This window comes from Xyrauchen texanus, chromosome 9 (assembly GCF_025860055.1).
Source record: "Xyrauchen texanus isolate HMW12.3.18 chromosome 9, RBS_HiC_50CHRs, whole genome shotgun sequence".
Lineage (NCBI taxonomy): Eukaryota > Metazoa > Chordata > Actinopteri > Cypriniformes > Catostomidae > Xyrauchen > Xyrauchen texanus.
Genome location: NC_068284.1, coordinates 2,580,596 through 2,600,454, shown reverse-complemented (window position 1 = coordinate 2,600,454; position 19,859 = coordinate 2,580,596). Strand labels below are relative to the sequence as shown.

Here is a 19,859-nt window from a genome sequence, read left to right as displayed (position 1 = left end):
GTTGTTGACCCGGAAGATGACATCGACACCAGAGTCAATAAGATGAAACTTCTTAATGAAATGGTTTGTATTTGAATAATAAAGGTAAATGAAGTAGTTACTTTCTAGCAGAATTAGACCTAGGCATAGGCTGATCTATGTATTTTCTTTGCTATGATTCTGATTCTCTGAGCTCTTGTTATGTCACTGTTACACTGTATATTTAGAGATGTGGAGAATTTAATGTTTCTGGGACTGTGTGTGTGTGCTCAGAGTGTCACTATTACTTTAGCATTCTATTCTAAGTTTAAAATCTACCTCAGTAGATAGCATCACCAGGAAAAGAATTGACGACGGAGATGACTCAGTGTGACCTACATAAACTGGGGCGGGTGACAACCACCATCTCCTTTCAGAGATGGGATACTTAAAAACCTATGCTTGGCCTCTCTATTAGGTCAATTCAAGTCCATTTTCGTATAGCGCCTTTCACAACACACATTGTTTCAAAGCAGCTTTACAGAAGATCAGGCATTAACAGAAGATACAACTATAATGTTTAATGTAATGTGTAATTAGATCAAATACGATTGTTAATCGTGTTTAAAAATAATTAAATAATAATTGTATTAATAACCCCAGTGAGCAAGCTGAAGGCGACTGTGGCAAGGAACACAAAACTCCATAAGATGTTGATTAATGGAGAAAAATTAGTATAATGTAAATATTACTTATGTATAGTTCAAGTCATGGTTTAAAATTATTAAACTAAGTAAGTGTTAAGGGTCAGTGTTTAAACATCGAGTTTGTATGAACTGTAAGATTAATGACTAATGTCTTTGAAGTCCATCCTGGATTAACTGCAGAAGTTCACGTTGTCCTTGTTAATTGGCTGATGAAGGCTTTTGTTGGCAATTGATAGTCTATGTATTCCATTATAAGAGTGTAGTTAATCAATAGACGGACGCTGGCAGAGATCAGCAGTTCAACCTGGCCGGTATTTTCGGTGAGGTTCATTGAGGTCCATCCTAAGTCCAAGGTTCAGACAAATGAAGTATCCCATGTCTTATGGTTGGAGTTGGCAACATTTCATCCTCTGAAGTCATCATAATAGACTGAAGTGATGTTTGACTGGCACCGACTGCATTTAGTCATCATCACACAGCAACACATAGCAGTGGAGTCCGACAATAAGCAGGAATGGAACTGGATCCAGCAGGTTCTGGTGACCACAGGATATGAGTCCCGAGGTTGAGACAGGGAAACAAATAAAATAATATAAGCATAGATGCCATTCAATTTATTGCAGATTTATAGATCATGATATATGTTTCTGGTTCCGGCAACAGAGAACATGTGCCGTAATTTAGCAATATTTCTCAGGTGGAAGAATGATGTTCTACAAACATTGGTAATTTGATTTTCAAACGGGCAGATTTGTATCTCATATATCACCTAAGTTCTTTGCTATTCAAGATGATGTAACAGTACATCCATCGAGAGTCAATTTATATTTGATTGGTTTTTGATTTTTTTGGTCTGATAATTATTACCTCTGTTTTGTCAGAATTGAGTGTAGGGAAATTTCTGACCATCCAATCTTTATTTCATTGAATTTGGAGAATTGTGTAATCTCATCAGGTTTGGAATATAAAGTTGTATATCGTCGGCATAGCAGTGGAAACTTATTCCACGATTCCTGATAATATCTCCCAGGGGAAGCATATACAAGGAGAATTGATAATTCATACAAGCGCAAGTCTGGTGAAAAATTTTCTTTTAATAATTTTGGGGGAATGTTGCTTAAAATGAATGTTTAATTATTTTGTTTATAACGAAAAAATTGTTAGGCTATCATTCCTTTGTATGGAAAGTAGTGCATTTTGGCATAATTTTTAATTACAATTTGTTTATGTTTTTTTGTCACAGTCACTTCACATGGCCATGAGCTCTCTCATTTTCAGTTATAATAATGTGCTTTATTGGCAAGACAAATAAGGTAATTGTAGGCTACATATGTATTACCAAAGCAATGCAGCCTTAGATGCATACTAAGAAAATAGGGCACAAAAACCCAAAACAACATACATAATTTAAGAGAAATGTCAAAATAGCTATTTAGAGCTATAATTCAGAAGAAAACAACCCCGCCATGTCCTCTAAGAGGCTCAGTGTCGATCTGTACTGCTCTCTCTGTTGAGGACTCTTATTTTGAAATAATTTTCATGACCATTTGTGCTGCCTTCTAGTGGTTCTTTCATTTTGTTTAATTCCAGCAGAATCGACGTCTCTGTGTGTTTAAAATATGGTCTTTTACGCCTTTCCTGAAATATTATTAGTCTGTAAGTAATACAAAATCGATCATTTTGACATAAAGCACAATTTTATTCAATTGAGTACAAAAATTTGTTTTTTAAAAGTATTATTTTAAGAACAAAAATGCCAGAGTACTCTGCATATGATGTCGTCTTTAGGTGCTGCATGTTCCTAATGCATGTAGATTTATTAATGTATTTTGCTTGGTTTTGTATTTGCAAGTTAAGACAAATCCCATTCAAAATATTAGCTTGTTGTCTAGCTTTGTAAAGAAACAAATTGTGAGGAAAGAAAAGTAACTTTTAATATAATTTAAAATCGAGTAATATTAATGGAAGAATAGCCTCTGTAGATATATATGCTACTGTATATATATATATATATATATATATATATATATATATATATATATATATGCTACTGTATATTAAAAATTGTATGCAAATTTAAAATCCAAAATTTAAACAATTGAAATAAGTGTAATGTAAAATGTAAAACTGTGTAAATGTAAAAACTGCTATTGGAAAAAAGGTGTTTTAATCAAATAAATGACAAAAAAGCAAATAAGTAAAACTTTTTGGAAATAAGCCAACAGCATAACCAGTTCACATCCACACAGCAATCACAATTAACACCTGCAGTGAAGCCCCTCCCACTGCAATTCACTTATTAAATATTTCCATCATCCTACAGGTAAAGAAAGAGGAATAAGGTGGAATATAAAGAGTCAAGTGTAACAGCTGAAGTCCATTGACTAACTATTACAAAAATGATGTCAATTAAAGAGGAGAAAGAAGACTTGAGTTATCCAGAGACATGGATAATAAAACGTGAAGATACAGAGGAACAAAGAGGTTGGTGCACATTCTTCCATTCTTGATTCTTCATAATGACTGTTGAGGAATATTAAAATAAAAAAAATTCAAACAGTTCATTAGATCTGACAACTGTAGTTAGAAAATCATTGCAGTAAAATAAAAAGTACAGTTACTTAACTAAAAACTAAACTAAATTGTTAGTCACAATTTCCTTTGTTCATTTTAGATATGTTGGAAGTGAAAGAGGAAAGTCAAGAACTGAATGACGTGGAGGAGAAACATCAGTGTAATAAATCTGATCATTTAATAACTGAAAAACATTTCACACAGAATAAAACTCGAAGAACAAAAGACAGATTTTTTTTCACATGCCCTCAATGTGGAAAGAATTTTGCACAAAAACAAGGTCTTGTGAGGCACCTGAGAATTCACACCGGAGAGAAGCCTTTCAGTTGCACTCAGTGTGGAAAGAGTTTCTCCCAAGAAGAAAACCTGACGAGGCACCTACGATTTCACTTCGGAGAAAAACCTTTCACATGTCATCAGTGTGGAAAGGGTTTTTTACATAAAGGAAACCTTAAAAGTCACATGTTAATTCACACTGGAGAGAAGTCTTTCACATGTCTTCAGTGTGGAAAGAGTTTCTTACATAAAGGAAACCTTAAGAGTCACATGTTAATTCACACTGGAGAGAAGCCTTTCACATGCCCTCAGTGTGGAAAGAGTTTTTTACATAAAGGAAACCTTAAGAGTCACATGTTACTTCACACTGGAGAGAAGCCATTTACATGCCCTCAGTGTGGAAAGAGTTTTGCACAAAAACGAGGTCTTGTGAGGCACGAGAGAATTCACACCGGAGAGAAGCCTTTCAGTTGCACTCAATGTGGAATGAGATTTTTACATAAAGGACACCTAAATAGACACATATCAATTCACTCCAGAAAGAAGCCTTTTAAATGCCCTCAGTGTGGAAAGAGTTTTGCACAAAAACGAAATCTTGTGAGGCATCAGAGAATTCACACTGAAGAGATGCCTTTCCCATGCACTTAGTGTGGAAAGAGTTTAAAACAAATAGATGATCAACTGAGGCGCCAAAAATGCACACACTTTTATTCCTGAATTGTTGTTTTAAACCAAATAAATTAGGTACAATAAACTTCTATCCTAACATACACTGCCTGGCCAAAAAAAGTTGCATACTCTAATATTTCATTGGACCGCCTTTAGCTTTGATTATGGCACGCATTTGTCATGGCATCGTTTCGACAACCTAATGCAATGTCACAACATTTATTTCCATCCAGAGTTGCATTAATTTCTGGCTGAGATCTTGTAATGATGACGGGACAATTGAACCACTCCGTAAAGTCTTCTCCAGCACATCCCAAATGCTTTCAATGGGGTTAAGGTCAGGACTATGTGGTGACCAATTCATGTATGAAAATTATTCCTCATGCTCCCTAAACCAGTCTTGTACACAATTTGAGCCCAATGAATCTTGGGATTGTTGTCCTGGAATATGCCTGTGCTGTCAGGGAAGATCCCATTGATGTGATAACCTAGTCATTCAGAACATTCCAGGTAGTCAACTGACTTAATTTTATTGCTGCTGAGCCTAGACCTGACCAATTGAAGCAACCCCAGATCACGACAGAAGGGAAATTTGCATGACGGTTGCATCACTTAATTCGCTTCCCTTCTTACCCTGGAATAGGGTAAATCTGGACTCTTCAGACCACATTACCTTTTTCCATTGCTCCACAGTCCAATCTTTATGCTCCCTAGCAAGTTTTTTTTTTTTTTTTCGATTAGCCTCACTAACAAGTGGCTTTCTTGCAGCCACACAGCTGTTTAGTCTCAATCCTGTAAGTTCTCGTCGCATTGTGCGTGTGGGAAGGATCTTACTTTCACTATTAATCATGTGAGTTCTTGAGTTCTACTGTCGATTCTTTACGATGTCATTTCACCAAGCATTTTAGTGATCTCCGATCATGATCATTCAAGATTTTTTTAAGACCACATTTCTTCTGTAAACTGATGGTTCACCACTATCCTTCCAGGTTTTAATAATGCATTGGACAGTTCTTAACCCAATTCCAGTGATTGTTTTCTTTGCTTGATGCAGGCCAATAATTTGCCGCTTCTGAAACTCTGTAACATCTTAAGTTAGGATTTAAATAACTGTTGCCAGCTGAAACATATGAATCACTGCAATAATGATCCAATCATAGGCTCTTAAGTATCTGCTTATTTAAATCCAAATGGCAAAAAAAATTACTTAGTGTTTTGTGTTTGGTGGTTGATTTTAATGATGTCTTTAATTCAACTGGAAATTTTAGTTCAATCAATTATTCTGAACTTTTTTAGTTAATTTTCATTTAATCAGTTTGATTACATATATTGAATTAACAAGTGCATTTGCCAAATTAACATACACTCACTGAGCACTGTATTAGGAACACTATCATCTTACTAAAGTGCCCGACGTGGTCTTCTGCTGTTGTAGCCCATCTGCCACAAGGTTCAACGGATTGTGCATTCTGAGATGTTATTCTGCTCACTACAGTTGTACAGAGTGGTTTTCTGAGTTACCGTAGCCTTTCTGTCAGCTTGAAACAGTCTGGCCATTCTAAGTTGACCTCTCTCATCAACAAGGTGTTTCCGTCCACAGAACTGCTGCTCACTGGATTTTTTTGGCATCATTCTGAATAAACTCTAGAGGAGGGGTGCACACGTGCCGGCACTGGCATGCAGAGTAATCTGGATCACTGGTACACCAGCAATGGTGAGAGAGAAGTAGACTATTTTATTTATATAAATTCCACACCTGCTTTCCAATCTAAACTCAGCTAAAAAGAAACTGCTTTTATTTTCATCAAACTTAACATGTGTAAATATTTGTATGAACATAAAAAGATTCAACAACTAAGACATAAACTGAACAAGTTTCACAGACAGCTTTGCTGGCCATGGCAGAACACTGACATTCCTGTCTTGCAGGAAATCGATGAGCAGTATGGTTGGCGGTATTGTCATGCTGGAGGGTCATGTTAGGATTAGGGAGGAGGATGTCTTCCCTGTAATGCACAGCATTGAGATTGCCTGCAATGACAACAAGCTCAGTAAAATGATGCTGTGACACACCGCCTCAGACCATGATGAACCCTCCACCTCCAAATCGATCCTGACCAGAGTACAGGCCTCAATGTAACCATCATTCCTTCGACAATGAGTCCAAGTCCGAACATCACCCCTGGTGAGACAAAACCGTGACTCGTCAGTGAAGATCACTTTTTGCCAGTCCTGTCTGGTCCAGCGAAGGCTGGTTTGTACCCATAGGCGATATTGTTGCTGGTGATGTCTGGAAAGGACATGCCTAACAACAGGTCTACAAGCCCTCAGTCCAGCCTCTCTCAGCCAATTACGGAGGGATTATGCGTTCCTGGTGTAACATGAGCAGTTGTGGCCATCCTGTACCTGTCCCGCAGGTGTGATATTCGGATGTACCGATCCTGTGCAGGTGTTGTTACACATGATTTGCCACTGCGAGGACGATCAGCTGTACTTCCTGTCTTCCTGTAGCGCTGTCTCTCCCTGTAGCGCTGCAATTTATTGCCCTGGCCACATCTGCATTCCTCATGCCTCCATGCAGCATGAATAAGGCACGTTCATGCAGATGAGCAGGGATCCTGGGCATCTTTCTTCTGGTGTTTTTCAGAGTCAGTAGAAAGGTCTCTTTAGTGTTTAAGTTTTTATAACTGACCTTAATTCCCTACTATCTGTAAGCTGTAAAACCTTTACAATAAAGATCTGTAAAGTTATTTGGATTTTTACAAAATAATCTTTAAAGTACAGCGTCCTGAAAAGGGGCATTTCTTTTTTTGCTGAGATTACATCTTGATTTAATCCTTCTCGTGATCATGCAGCATGTTATCATGACCTGAATGGGAGGCTAAAAAAAGGCAAAGCTTCACTTTCGGTTAATCGCGAGTAAACGCACCCACATTGCTCCGCTCAGGCTGCGCAGATGACAGCCTACATTCCGTGTTTCATTTGTTTCTTTTTGCTTTCAGAACAACATGTCATGTAATAAGGAAATCACCACTATTAATCCTTGAAATTTCCAACCCAGCATACAGGTACACCCTCCTTTCACCATGGTCACACTCAAAACTACATTAGATGATTAAAAGAGAAAACATAAACCCACATCTTGGGATTAAATAAACACAAACATGGCAAAATATAAATGATTTAAAATGAACCTGGAAACAAAGTTTAGTATTTTGTATGTGCGATTCACTGAAAAGGGCTGAATAGTTGAACGGCTTGTGATGCATGAAAGGCTTGCATGCGCAGAGTCTCCACACTTTAAGTTTTAAGCTCCCATTCAGCTGATGAAAACACACTGCGTGATCATGCAGAAAGATTACATCAAGAGGTAGATTGGAATTCAGGTGCAATAAACTTAATATAAAATAGCCTCCTGCTCTCACTGTTGCTTTTATGCTAGTGATTACCCTTCTGCGCCCATGTCGGCACAGCTATTGACCAGGAAAATAAAAAATGGCACTCCACGTCAAAAAGGTTGCGACCCCTGCTCTAGAAACCGTTATGCGTAAATCCCAGGAGATCAGCAGTTACAGAAATAATCAAATCAGCCCATCTGGCACCAACAATCATGCCACGGTCAAAATCACTGAGATCACAGTTTTCACCATTCTGCTGGTTGATGTGAACATTAAATGAAGTTTCTGACCCATATCTGCATGATTTTATGCATTGCACTGCTGCCAGAGGATTGGCTGATCTCATAATCGCATGAATGGGTAGGTGTAAATGTGTACTTAATAAAGTGTTCAGTGAGTGTACGTTGAATCAACTAAAATTAACTAAACACATGTTAGAAAAACAATATCACCCTAAATGTTGTCCCAACTGGTTTAACAAATGTGTCTAAATAAACTATTTAATGTTGAACAATGTTGTTGATTATTTTTTTTTATTATTGATTCCAAATACAAATTTAAACAAACAACACAAGAATACATTTTACCATTTTTACCAAGAACACTTTTATCAATTATGTGTCCCACCAGTAATCAAACATTAAATAACAACAGACACACATATAAAAAAAAACAGTCCAAAGAAAATACTTGATGACATAAGAAAAACATACAATTAACCAACAAAAGAAAAAGGGTTCCACATATAATTTTTAATAAAACCCATCTCTCTCCACTGCTCCTCACTAGCAACCTTCTAAGAAGGCCAGATAATTGCCCCACTTCTTCCCAAATGCACCCAAACTGCCCAGTTGTCTATGTGCCATCTATTCAAACACTGCCACTCTGCCCAGCTCGGTGCACCGCTCATGAAAAGAGAGCGCATCAGCCGACTTCCATCCCCTTAGCATTACCTACCTGCTGATCATCACGCTTGTAAGGACCCAGCTCTTTACATGTTTATTCATTATATTAATACCTGCCCCATCACCCAAAATAAGTCTGGGGCAAAATAAGATCAGAGTGCCCAAGACCTCACAAACAAAATTCTGAAACTTTGACCAAAACTCTTGAATCTTTGTACAGGACCAAAAAACACGGGCTATATCCCCATCCTCCAACTTGCATTGCCAGCAAATGGGTGTGTCTTTAAGGCCAAGCCTATACAATCTGGAGGGTGTTCAATAAAAACTATGCAGAATCTTAAATTGAATGAACCCTTGCATCTCTAGATACGGACTGGACGATTTCGTAATGTTACCCCATTCACCATCTTCCAGTACTAAATTCAAGTGTCCATAACTTCTAAGAGATGTTAAAACCCCATCCCCTAAACTGAATTAGCCAGGAATAGTACACTGAAGCCTCGTGACCCTTTCCAAAAGCAGCAAGCACCATCTCAAGAGTGTCTACCGCTTTACTACACCCAAAGATGGTGCAAAGTAGATGGCACAGCTGTAATTACCTGAGGAATTGAGATCTGGGAATCCCATTTCGCTGTATAATATTTACTAAAGGTCTCAACACTTCATTTTCGTACAGATCACCCAGCATAGCAACTCCATCTCAATCCATTCTGTCCAGCAGAAGGGGACTTGTTAATGCACAATTTAGGGTTTAACCAAATACTTTAGGCAACGTTCAGGTAAATGTCCATATTGAAAACTTGGGAACCTTTGTCCACACTAAATGTACAAACTAAATGTGCGAGATAACAAGATGTGTCTTTACTTCTCCGGGCAGCTTGGTAGAAAGACTTTGCAATGGCAAAATAGGGGCAAGGACCTCCAGTTCAATAAAGAGCCTGGGAGTACTCTGAGGCGAAAGCGACCAATGTGCCCAATGTCTGAGACCAAAAGCGTAATTCTAAAACAAAATCTCGGGGAGGCCTGACCTACCTTTATCAATTGGCCTGTGTAACTTGTTAAAATGCATCCAAGGACATTTGCCATTCCAGATAAAAGATTGAGCAATACTATCAAATTGTTTAAAATAAAAGAGGGGAACTTCAATGGGGAGAGACTGTACTAAGTAGTTGAATTTTGGAATTCAATACATTTTATAACATTAACCTTTCCAGTCATGGATAAAAGTAGTGAAACCCACCTATCCACATCATTCGAAAATATTTCAAGGGTCAAAATTATCTCTGACGAAATCACATAAATTTGCTAGGAATAAAATAACCAAATACATAATGCCCTGTTTGGGCCACTGAAAGGCACCTGGCTGAAAAGCCGTTACCGGGCAATATGCTGTCAGAGCCAAAGCTTCAGATTTAGACCAATGAACTCTGTATCCTGAGAACTTAGAAAAGGAATGAATAATTCTGTGGAGGCAAGACATAGATCTAGTAGGGTCGGAAATGAATAATAAAATATCATCTAAGTAAGCAAAAGCTTATGCACCATACCTCCTGCCACCACCCCTGGAAAATCATCATCCCTTCTTATCGCGCGGCTACTAATGGTTCCAAGGCAAGACAGAACAATAATGGGGAAAGAGGACAACTCTGCGGGTGCACCTATCCAGAGTAAAATCATCTTAAATTAATCCATTTGTTTGTACCGCTGCTACCAGGTGTCTATAAAGTAACTTAATCTATCTAATTAAAGTATACCTGAACCCGTATATTTCCAAAATCTTAAAAAGATAATCCTATTCTACCATATCAAATGCCTTTTCAGCGTCAAGTGATATGGCAGTGACCAGAGTCTGATCATTCGCCACTGGCCACATGATATTGATGAAATGCCTAATGTTATCAGAAGAGCTGCGTCCCCGAATAAACCCCACCTGATCTATATGTATATGAGATATAACTTTCCTCAATCAGTCAGCCAGAATTTTTGACAAAATGTTAACATCTACCTGAATCAGGGAAATTGGATGGTAACTCTTACACTCGCTTGGATCTTTGTCCTTTTTAAGAATCAGACTGATCCAAGCTTGTGTCATGGTTGGCTGAAGCTTTCCATTCTTTAATGATTCCATATAAACTTCTAGCAGAAGTGGGGCCAATTCTGTAGCACAAGATCTAAACAAAATTCAGTGTCAAAGCCATCTGGCCCCGGAGCCTTGCCTCTAGGCAAGGCCTTAATTACCTCGCCAAACTCCTCCAAGGTTATCTCAGAATCAAGAAATGTTTTTTACTCAGTCATCAGTTTAGGGATTTCTAATGGTTCCACACAGTTTCTAATATCTTCATTAGTAGATGAAGACATGGAAGATATAATTCTTTAAAAGCATTATCAATATCAATGGCCAAGGTAAAAATTTCACCACCAGCAGATTTCATTGATGGAATGGTAGAAAAAGACTCTCTCTGCTTTATATATCTAGCCAAAAGCTTCCCTGCTTTGTCCCCTGAGTCAAAGTATGACTGTCTTGCCCTGAATAGCCAACACTCCACCTTCCATGACAAAATAGTATTATATCTGTATTTCAATCGGGTAAATTCTCTGAGTCCATCAGACGACATTTGGCACTCCAGCTCTGCCTCTGCACTTTTGATATTCCCTTCCAACTCCACGAGTTCTTGTGCTTTGGACTTTTTGATAAATGAGGCATGGTGTATGATCCGACCCCTAAGAACTGTCTTAAGTGCATCCCAAGCCATGCCACAGAGGACCAGTTGGTCTCCATATACACATTGATTTCAGCCTTTAACATTTGTTAGAATTCAGGATTTTGCAGAAGGAATACATTAAAGCACCAACTATATGATTTATTTTTCTCCATATGTGGCAACACCTCTAAACTCACCACACCGTGATCTGAGACAAAGATGTTTCCAATCGAGCAATCCACAATAGATTAAATGAGGGACTTCGATATAAAAAAAATGAAAAAAATGTATAGTTCCTACCAGATGGGTTGATAAGTCTCGTTATCCCTGATTTTTACACATTCTGTGAAGCGTCAGTGTTGCTCTAGGGGGCTTGGGCACATTTGCGTCACTATGTTCAAGGACTGAGTCCATCAAAAGATTAAAGTCTCCTCACAATATTATATCATGAGGGGTGCCAGTGGGTTGCAACATCCATTCAAGATCTATAAAAAAGCCATGATCATCAACGTTAGGTGCATAAATAATAGCCAAAATCAACCTTTGCCCCTGAATGTTTTTAAACAAAAATGACTCTTCTTAATTAATCTTTAATCTGTTTGAGACATTTGAATTGAATGAAATTAAAAATGTTCAGCTTCCTGTGAGGAAAGATGCATTTCTTGAAGAAACACAATATCGTATTTCTTACGTTTAAGAAAAGTAATAACCTTCCTTCTTTTTATGGGTCGCCCCAACCCATTCACATTCCTTGTGGAGAGAGACAATCCACTCATATTAACATTTGACATATTACAAAAAATAGATTTTGTGTCAAAAACAAGATTATAAAGACCACATTCCAACATTAGTGCAACAATCAAACCAAACAAACAGAAAAAAGAAAAACGAGCACATTAACCCTGCACATGATGTCACGATCCCTTGTTGTCTGCCCCGTGTTGCACTGCATTTCCCATGATTCCTGGCCCTCATCACTCTGTCATTGTTCGCAACTGATCGTCGTTTGTGATCATCCTGTGTCTGTGTATTTAAACCCTGTTTGTTTCTCCATTCCTTTGTCGATCGTTGAATGTTTCTACTGTTTTGAATGTTTCAGATGTTTTGAATCCTGATTTTACTCTGTTTCCTGTCTAGCCGTGTTCATCCTGCCGTGTTTTTCCAGTCCGTGTTCCTCCGATGTTTTCATGTTTTAGTTATAGTTTTCCCCCGTGGATGTTTCATTTGTTCCTGTTTGTTTGCCTTCACTTTTGATTAATAAAGAACCCGCAGTTAGATCCCCACTCCTCGTCTGCCCTCGTCTGCATTCTTAACACATGACAGCGTCAACCGGCGTCCATCCCTCTAAACTCAAACAGGTCATGTATGCCTATGAGAGCCCCCGCGACAACTTTGCCATCGGATTGCTCAAGTCTGGTGCTTCAATAAAAATTTTGTGAGACAATTACAGAAGAAAATCTATAAAACAAACTCCAGCCAATAGGCAGAATAAACATGAAGAACGTGTCCTGAACACATACTGTCCAGAAGGTATGTTCCTCCCCAAATCAAGCTCCAGCCTCTAGCGGAACCAACACACACACACACGCTAAAAAATAAATAATAACAAATATATATAAATAAAAAATAAAAACGTTCAGCTTCCTCTGGCAGTCAAACGAATGTTCAGTGAGCCGGCTGTTTCATAATTGCAGCAGATGACCTAATCCAATGTCCTGCATTTTTTTTTTTAAATATTCCACAAAACAAACTCCATCCAATAGGAGGCATTAGCACAAAGAATGAGCAGACTAATCCACAACTGTCCCGAAGGATTGTTATTCCACAAAAAAACTCAGGCTGCTAGGTGGAACATTCAGAAAAATAAACAAAATATGGTGACCAGCTTTCTTGGACAATCAAGTGAATGTTCAGCGAGTCAAGTTCACTTGGATGCAATGTGAAAATCACACCATGACCTACTCATTCCAATTACTTTATATAGAACAATGCTTGTTGTGAGCATGTAAATACTTTACAGCCATCCTTAGTATTTTTTCTCAGTTTGGCCGGAAACATCAGTGCATCTTCCGTTGATGTTAGAGTTTCTTATATTCCTTGAATCGATCACGTTTCTCTCTTGATGAATTTGCAAAGTCTGGGAACAATAAAATGTTGTGGTTCTTCCAAGAAAGCCTCCCTTTACTCCTCGAGTCGCTCAACACAAGATCTTTATTGGATGATATCAGAATTCGGCCCCTCAGCAGACCTCTGTGCCAGGACTCTGTGAGCTCTCTCGATTTCTAGCGTATGGCCTGTTTTGTCGAGCAGACTCGGGAAGAGCTCGCTTAGGAATTTCACCATATCTCTGCCTTCCTCATGCTCAGGAATTCCAACAATTCGGATGTTGTTTCACCTGCTACGATTCTCAAGGTCTTCCAACTTTTCCCAAACGTGTTCCAAGTCCGCCTTGGTGGGTAGCGGGTTAGTAGCTAATTCCCTTTCCGATGACTCCAGATAATCGATCCGTCTCTCAACGTCCCCAATTCTTTTAACCAACTTTTTGAATTTCGCCTCCATTGCCGTAATCGATCAACATCTTACAGCAAGATCCTCCAGGTATGCTATGATTTTCATCAGCATTACTGAGCCTGTTGCTTGCATTACACTAAACTGAGAATCACCTCTTTTGGACATGTTTTAAATACTGAGAACTGATGAGTGAACTGCTGGTGAGCATGCTTGAACTGAGGACTTGAATATGAGGGTGAAACATTTCAGTGGATAGGTTTAAATAAATTTTACTATTGAGTATTGTGCATGCAGATTATATTTGAAGTTGTTATGAGTTGAATCATGGTTTCTGTAAAAAGGGTGAGTTGATTATGACTAGTTTATTAACTTTATATGCTTTAGACACAGATAACATCCAAATTTGTATATCATTGTCTGTATTGGGTGCTCTAGGTGCTATAAAATAAAATAATCAAACTTCCGATCACTAATGTTTACTATAATACCATTTTGCTATAGTAACACCATTGTTAATTGCATCAAATCTATGGTTTCTGCTAAAAAAAAAACATGGTTACTACAATATTTCTAAAGTAAAACCATGGTTCATTTTACATGGATCAAAGCTTTCTTTCAACTCCCCAAACCATCACAGTGTCACTGTGTCACTCCCCAAACCTTCACAAATCACTGCGAGTAAATAAACCATTATATTCATTTTAATTTATTATTAAAAGTAGTATTAAAGGAAATTTAATTCACTATGAGTGAAGACAGGAAACAGGATGTGAAAAAGTGGGACAGAAGGTGAATTAGAACCTGGGACGTCCACACAAAAAGAACCACATTCATTCTGTCATTACCAGCTACACCACTACAGAAACAGAGGAGGATGCAGGTTGTCTTCAATTTCTCAATTTCCACCAGACTAAAAGAGTGCATATAGCAGTGTTGTGTGGCAGATGCTATGTACACCTAGTGCAAATATTCACTCTGTTACTTTAAACTCAGACATCTCCTGATTATCCTGAAAAGCTTGCATCATTAGCAATAGCCTGACAGAAATCATAGATCCAACATTGTTAAAAGAGCTGCTGAAAAGTCTCTTTTACCACTTTTTATATCTACTTTAAAATATGAATATAAAAAAGTAAATGTAAATGATATATTCTGTATATACTGTAAATCTATGTAAATTTAAAACAGTTTTAAAAACAAAGCAGTTAAATAAAAATGTACATGTAAAAACTGATATTTAGAGAATTGTATTAATGAGATGAATAGATATTTGTTGCTTATGATGAACAAAGAAGCAAATAAAGCCCATATATGGGGATAAAGTAGCATTCTAGAGTTAAACATTTATCACATATTGTATTCTCCGCCTAAGAACAGACTCAGCAGAAATGCATTAGAAAAAGACAGGGCTAAGACAGGGCACAAATCTAGTTATCGTCAGAGTACTCGAGCACTGAATGTGCAGAACCCGCACTGTTGCCAATTTAGCGAATTTTGTAGTCTGCTTTATCATCATTCTTCCGCATCTGGCGCCAAAAAAAAAACAAAAATCTTTGCTCTATTTTGATCATTCATTTTTCTTTTTCTGTGTTCCAGCACCCCCCTACGTTTCAAGTAATGTGATTGACCTGCATGCCATCAGCAGTTGGATTTGCGTGCAAACTGATTTTCTATAAATCAAATGACTGACAATCTTTGGTGTTGTTGGTATTGGTTGTGGCAGTCAATTCACATGCAAGCTCTCTATTTAGAGAAGAAAAGTGAGCCTACAGCAATAGAAGAGTATTGAGAAATGATCTAGCAGGGCAAGAGAGAAAATGGATGTGAACCCCAGTGCCCCAGTTTATCCCTTAAGTGTAACACTTAAGGTGCTATTTCCCCTTAACTAAGGGAATGACTTGAGGGTGTTGCACTTCTGGGAGGTAAGGGTTTTACTACAGTGAGCCAGGTTTTAATAAAATTCTACTGTTACCATGGACATGTTCGTCATGTCCCTATGAATGATCTACAATATAGACATTTGAGCAATTTTAACACAAAGAATACTTTAACTTTGTACTGTTTTTTATTTTAATTTTAGTGACTAATAAAGTTTATCAGTATCATATATGATGTGTAAATTATTGTCAGACCTCTTCCGAATTAGCGCTTAAATGACATTGATTTCATGGCACCTGCTACTTTTCTCAGCTCTGTTCTGGATGCACCAATTACAGTCGATTGTGTCTGAGGCTTTTATGGTTAGTTAGTGTCCACTTCAGCAAGACACCTTTGATAGTGAGTAGTGAGGTGAATTTGAGGTGTTAGATGTGATATTAAATTGCCTTTCATCATGTTATCGATTCCCCATAGTAATCCTGCACTTTATTAATGCTAATATGGTCTAAGAGCTCTTCCTATCATGAAAAAACGCATTGGTATGCTGTACTCTTCAACTGCTTCTATAAGCTTTTTTAGAAACCTTGAAACTCTTAGCCAACACTTAAGGTGGAGTTTTACTACCCTTAAGGTTTACTTAGGAAAATGGCAGTTAAGGGGCATTATGCAACACTTAAGGGAATATTTAAGAAAAAATTTATATTAAAAATATTTATTTTATATTTATTTATAAAAATATTATAAATAAAAAATGATTGTGAAACGGTAATACTGGCATGAGTAATTAACACTGATGGTTCAGCATCACAAACAAGATATGTTCAAAAATAAATTATATTAGCCTACATATTATTTCCAAAATAGCTCCATGCATTACAAATAAATACATAGATAAATTAAAACATCCCGGACACTACACTGCTGCCCAGGGGCAGTGTGTTCATTAGGGCGGTGTGGGCGACGCACTGCCAAACGGGAAAAGGAAGGATTTTTTTTCTAACCAATTCTATCACGGCAAAAGTCATTATCAGTGTTCTAATCTAGACGTCTGATCTGCCAATCAGGCTAAAGTCATGCTTAAAATGGCCCCGCCCCTTTTGGGCCGATTTCAGTCAGGTTGAAAATCGCCCCAGAAGTCTCTCATAGACTCTCATGTAAAAACATTTTTAGTGGTGCTTGCAAAGCATCACTATTGTAATCTCACATACTTATTTTTATTTTTATACTTTTTATTATTCTATCTCCGTACAAAACTTCGGCACCTAACTCGTCCCAAGACCGCTTGGCGTAGACCCACGTAATGAGGTGTCAAATCGAACGGCCTATTGAGGACACGTGTGCTATGACTTTTATAAGCTTATCGGGGTACGTAATTGCCCCAGGGGCAAAAAAGCGCCGAAAAATCCCATAGACTTAACATTGCGACAAACTTTGACGCGTCACAGCTCCGAGCGAGGATTTCGCAGAAACGTGTGATTTGCCACATTTGAAGAGGCTGGCAGGCTCTGTAAGAGCATACCTCAAAATGGGGTAAAAGTTGCACCTCTGGGGGCAGGAGCTGCCCAAAAATGCCCCAATTGACTTACAATGGTGTAGGACTGCCCATGAAATGAAATGGCATTGGGATTTGTATTCAACATAGCTCTGGATCACAGTGTCATAGAGACAATGGGGCGGGCTCATTTTACTCAGACGACCAATCAGTATCTCAGGATCATTTTGAATCTATCAAGCCACGCCCTAGCAACAATTTAGAGCACCTTAGCAACAAGTCCCATACACTTCTAATGAAAGACATCAAAGGGATATCTCCGGATAGAAGTTTCATAGAAACACAAGGGTGGTCTCGCTTTCACTCGGGCAGCAAACAGCCAATCATGAATCACCTCAACACTTCCTAGCCCCTCCCTAGCAACCATTGTCGAGCACCTTAGCAACCAAAATCCATAGAGGATATCTTCCATTCTGAATGTCACAGAGGCATGGGAGTTGGTTTATATCATTCATACTGACAAGCAGCCGTTGGAGATTAATGATTGGCAGCTGCCAAGCCACTCCCTAGCAACTAAACAGAGTACCCTAGCAACCCTTTAGCAGTAACTATATCTCTGCACCAGAAAATCAGAGAAACTTCTGGGTTGATTTATTTCAATCAGGATGGCAAGGACACTTCATTAGTATCACTAAGGTAACTGCCTAGCAACCAGATGGGGTTACCCTAGCAACCGAGTAACAAATCACATATCTCTGCATCAGAAAAACGTAGAGACTTCCGGGTTGACTTATTTCAATCAGGATGGCAAGGACACTTGATTACTATCACTATGATTACTGCCTAGCAACCAGATGGGGTTACCCTAGCAACCGAGTAACAAATCACATATCTCTGCACCAGAAAATAGTACTGACTTCCGGGTTGATTTATTTCACTCAGGATGGCAAGGACACTTCATTACTATCACTATGGTAACTGCCTAGCAACCAGATGGGGTTACCCTAGCAACCGAGTAACAAATCACATATCTCTGCATCAGAAAAACGTAGAGACTTCCGGGTTGACTTATTTCAATCAGGATGGCAAGGACACTTGATTACTATCACTATGATTACTGCCTAGCAACCACATGGGGTTACCCTAGCAACCGAGTAACAAATCACATATCTCTGCACCAGAAAATAGTACTGACTTCCGGGTTGATTTATTTCACTCAGGATGGCAAGGACACTTGATTACTATCACTATGGTAACTGCCTAGCAACCAGATGGGGTTACCCTAGCAACCGAGAAACACATCACATATCTCGGCACCAGAAAAGAGTACAGACTTCCAGGTTGATTTATTTCAACCAGGATGGCAAGGACACTTCATTAGTATCAATATGGTAACTGCCTAGCAACCACATGGGGTTACCCTAGCAACCGAAAGTAACAAATCACATATCTCTGCATCAGAAAACGTACATACTTCTGGGTTGACTTATTTCAATCAGGATGGCAAGGACACTTGATTACTATCACTATGGTAACTGCCTAGCAACCAGATGGGGTTACCCTAGCAACCGAAAGTAACAAATCACATATCTCTGCACCAGAAAATAGTACTGACTTCCGGGTTGATTTATTTCACTCAGGATCGCAAGGACACTTGATTACTATCACTATGGTAACTGCCTAGCAACCAGATGGGGTTACCCTAGCAACCGAGAAACAAATCACAGATCTCGCACCAGAAAAGAGTACAGACTTCCGGGTTGATTTATTTCAACCAGGATGGCAAGGACACTTCATTAGTATCAATATGGTAACTGCCTAGCAACCAGATGGGGTTACCCTAGCAACCAATTAACAAATCACATATCTCTGCATCAGAAAAACGTAGAGACTTCTGGGTTGGTTTATTTCACTCAGGATGGCAAGGACACTTCATAAGTATCACTATGGTAACTTCCTAGCAACAAGGAGGGGTTACCCTAGCAACCAAATAACAAATCACATATCTCTGGATCAGAACATCGTAGAGACTTCCTGGTTGACTGATTTTACTCTGGATAGCAAGGAGACTTGATAAGTATCACTATGGTAACTGCCTAGCAACCACATGGGGTTACCCTAGCAACCGAGTAACAAATCACATATCTCTGCACCAGAAAATAGTACAGACTTCCGGGTTGACTTATTTCAATAAGGATGGCAAGGAGACTTCATTACTATCACTATGGTAACTGCCTAGCAACCAGATGGGTTTACCCTAGCAACCGAGTAACAAATCACATATCTCTGCATCAGAAAAACGTAGAGACTTCTGGGTTGATTTATTTATGACCATAATTTTTGTTCTTTTCAAGCATGCTATTTCACGAGTTTTGCCACGGCAAGCACCACTCACATTTTCTTCAGGAAATGTACCTATCTAGTTTTCAATACAATCTCTATGGGTTCCGGGAGGGCAGCGACAGGTGTAACAGACATGCACCATCTTTCAGAAAAGATAAAGAAACATGAGACCCACATTGATAGCTGTTTGAGATTTTCTGCTTTGTGGAGAGAGAACATTGCCACACGTTTCTACACAGACACTGCTGGTGCTGAGGTACATCGATAGCAACCATAAAGTGCAGGAACGCTTTTTTTAGTTTCTTCCCATCTCGGAATGAATCTCAATTGCCAGTGTGTTTTAGGAGAGACTGAACGGTCTTTTTGCCGACGACGAGAAAGTTAAACTCATTGCACAAGCTTACGATGGAGCCAGTGTGATGAGGGGAGAGAAGAGAAGGCTGGTG

General features: G+C 38.6%; 1 protein-coding gene across 1 annotated transcript in view; it reads left to right on the top strand.

Annotated features, from left to right (window-relative positions):
- The first annotated feature begins 2,254 nt into the window (after positions 1-2,254).
- Positions 2,255-19,859, top strand: part of LOC127648959 (zinc finger protein 271-like) — a 49,882-nt gene continuing 32,277 nt past the window's right edge. The window contains exons 1-3 of the mRNA XM_052133820.1: positions 2,255-2,321; positions 2,989-3,149; positions 3,340-3,939. Of these exons, the coding sequence (XP_051989780.1) occupies positions 3,065-3,149; positions 3,340-3,939 (685 nt within the window). The 5' untranslated portion in view covers positions 2,255-2,321; positions 2,989-3,064. The remainder of the gene's footprint in view (positions 2,322-2,988; positions 3,150-3,339; positions 3,940-19,859) is intronic.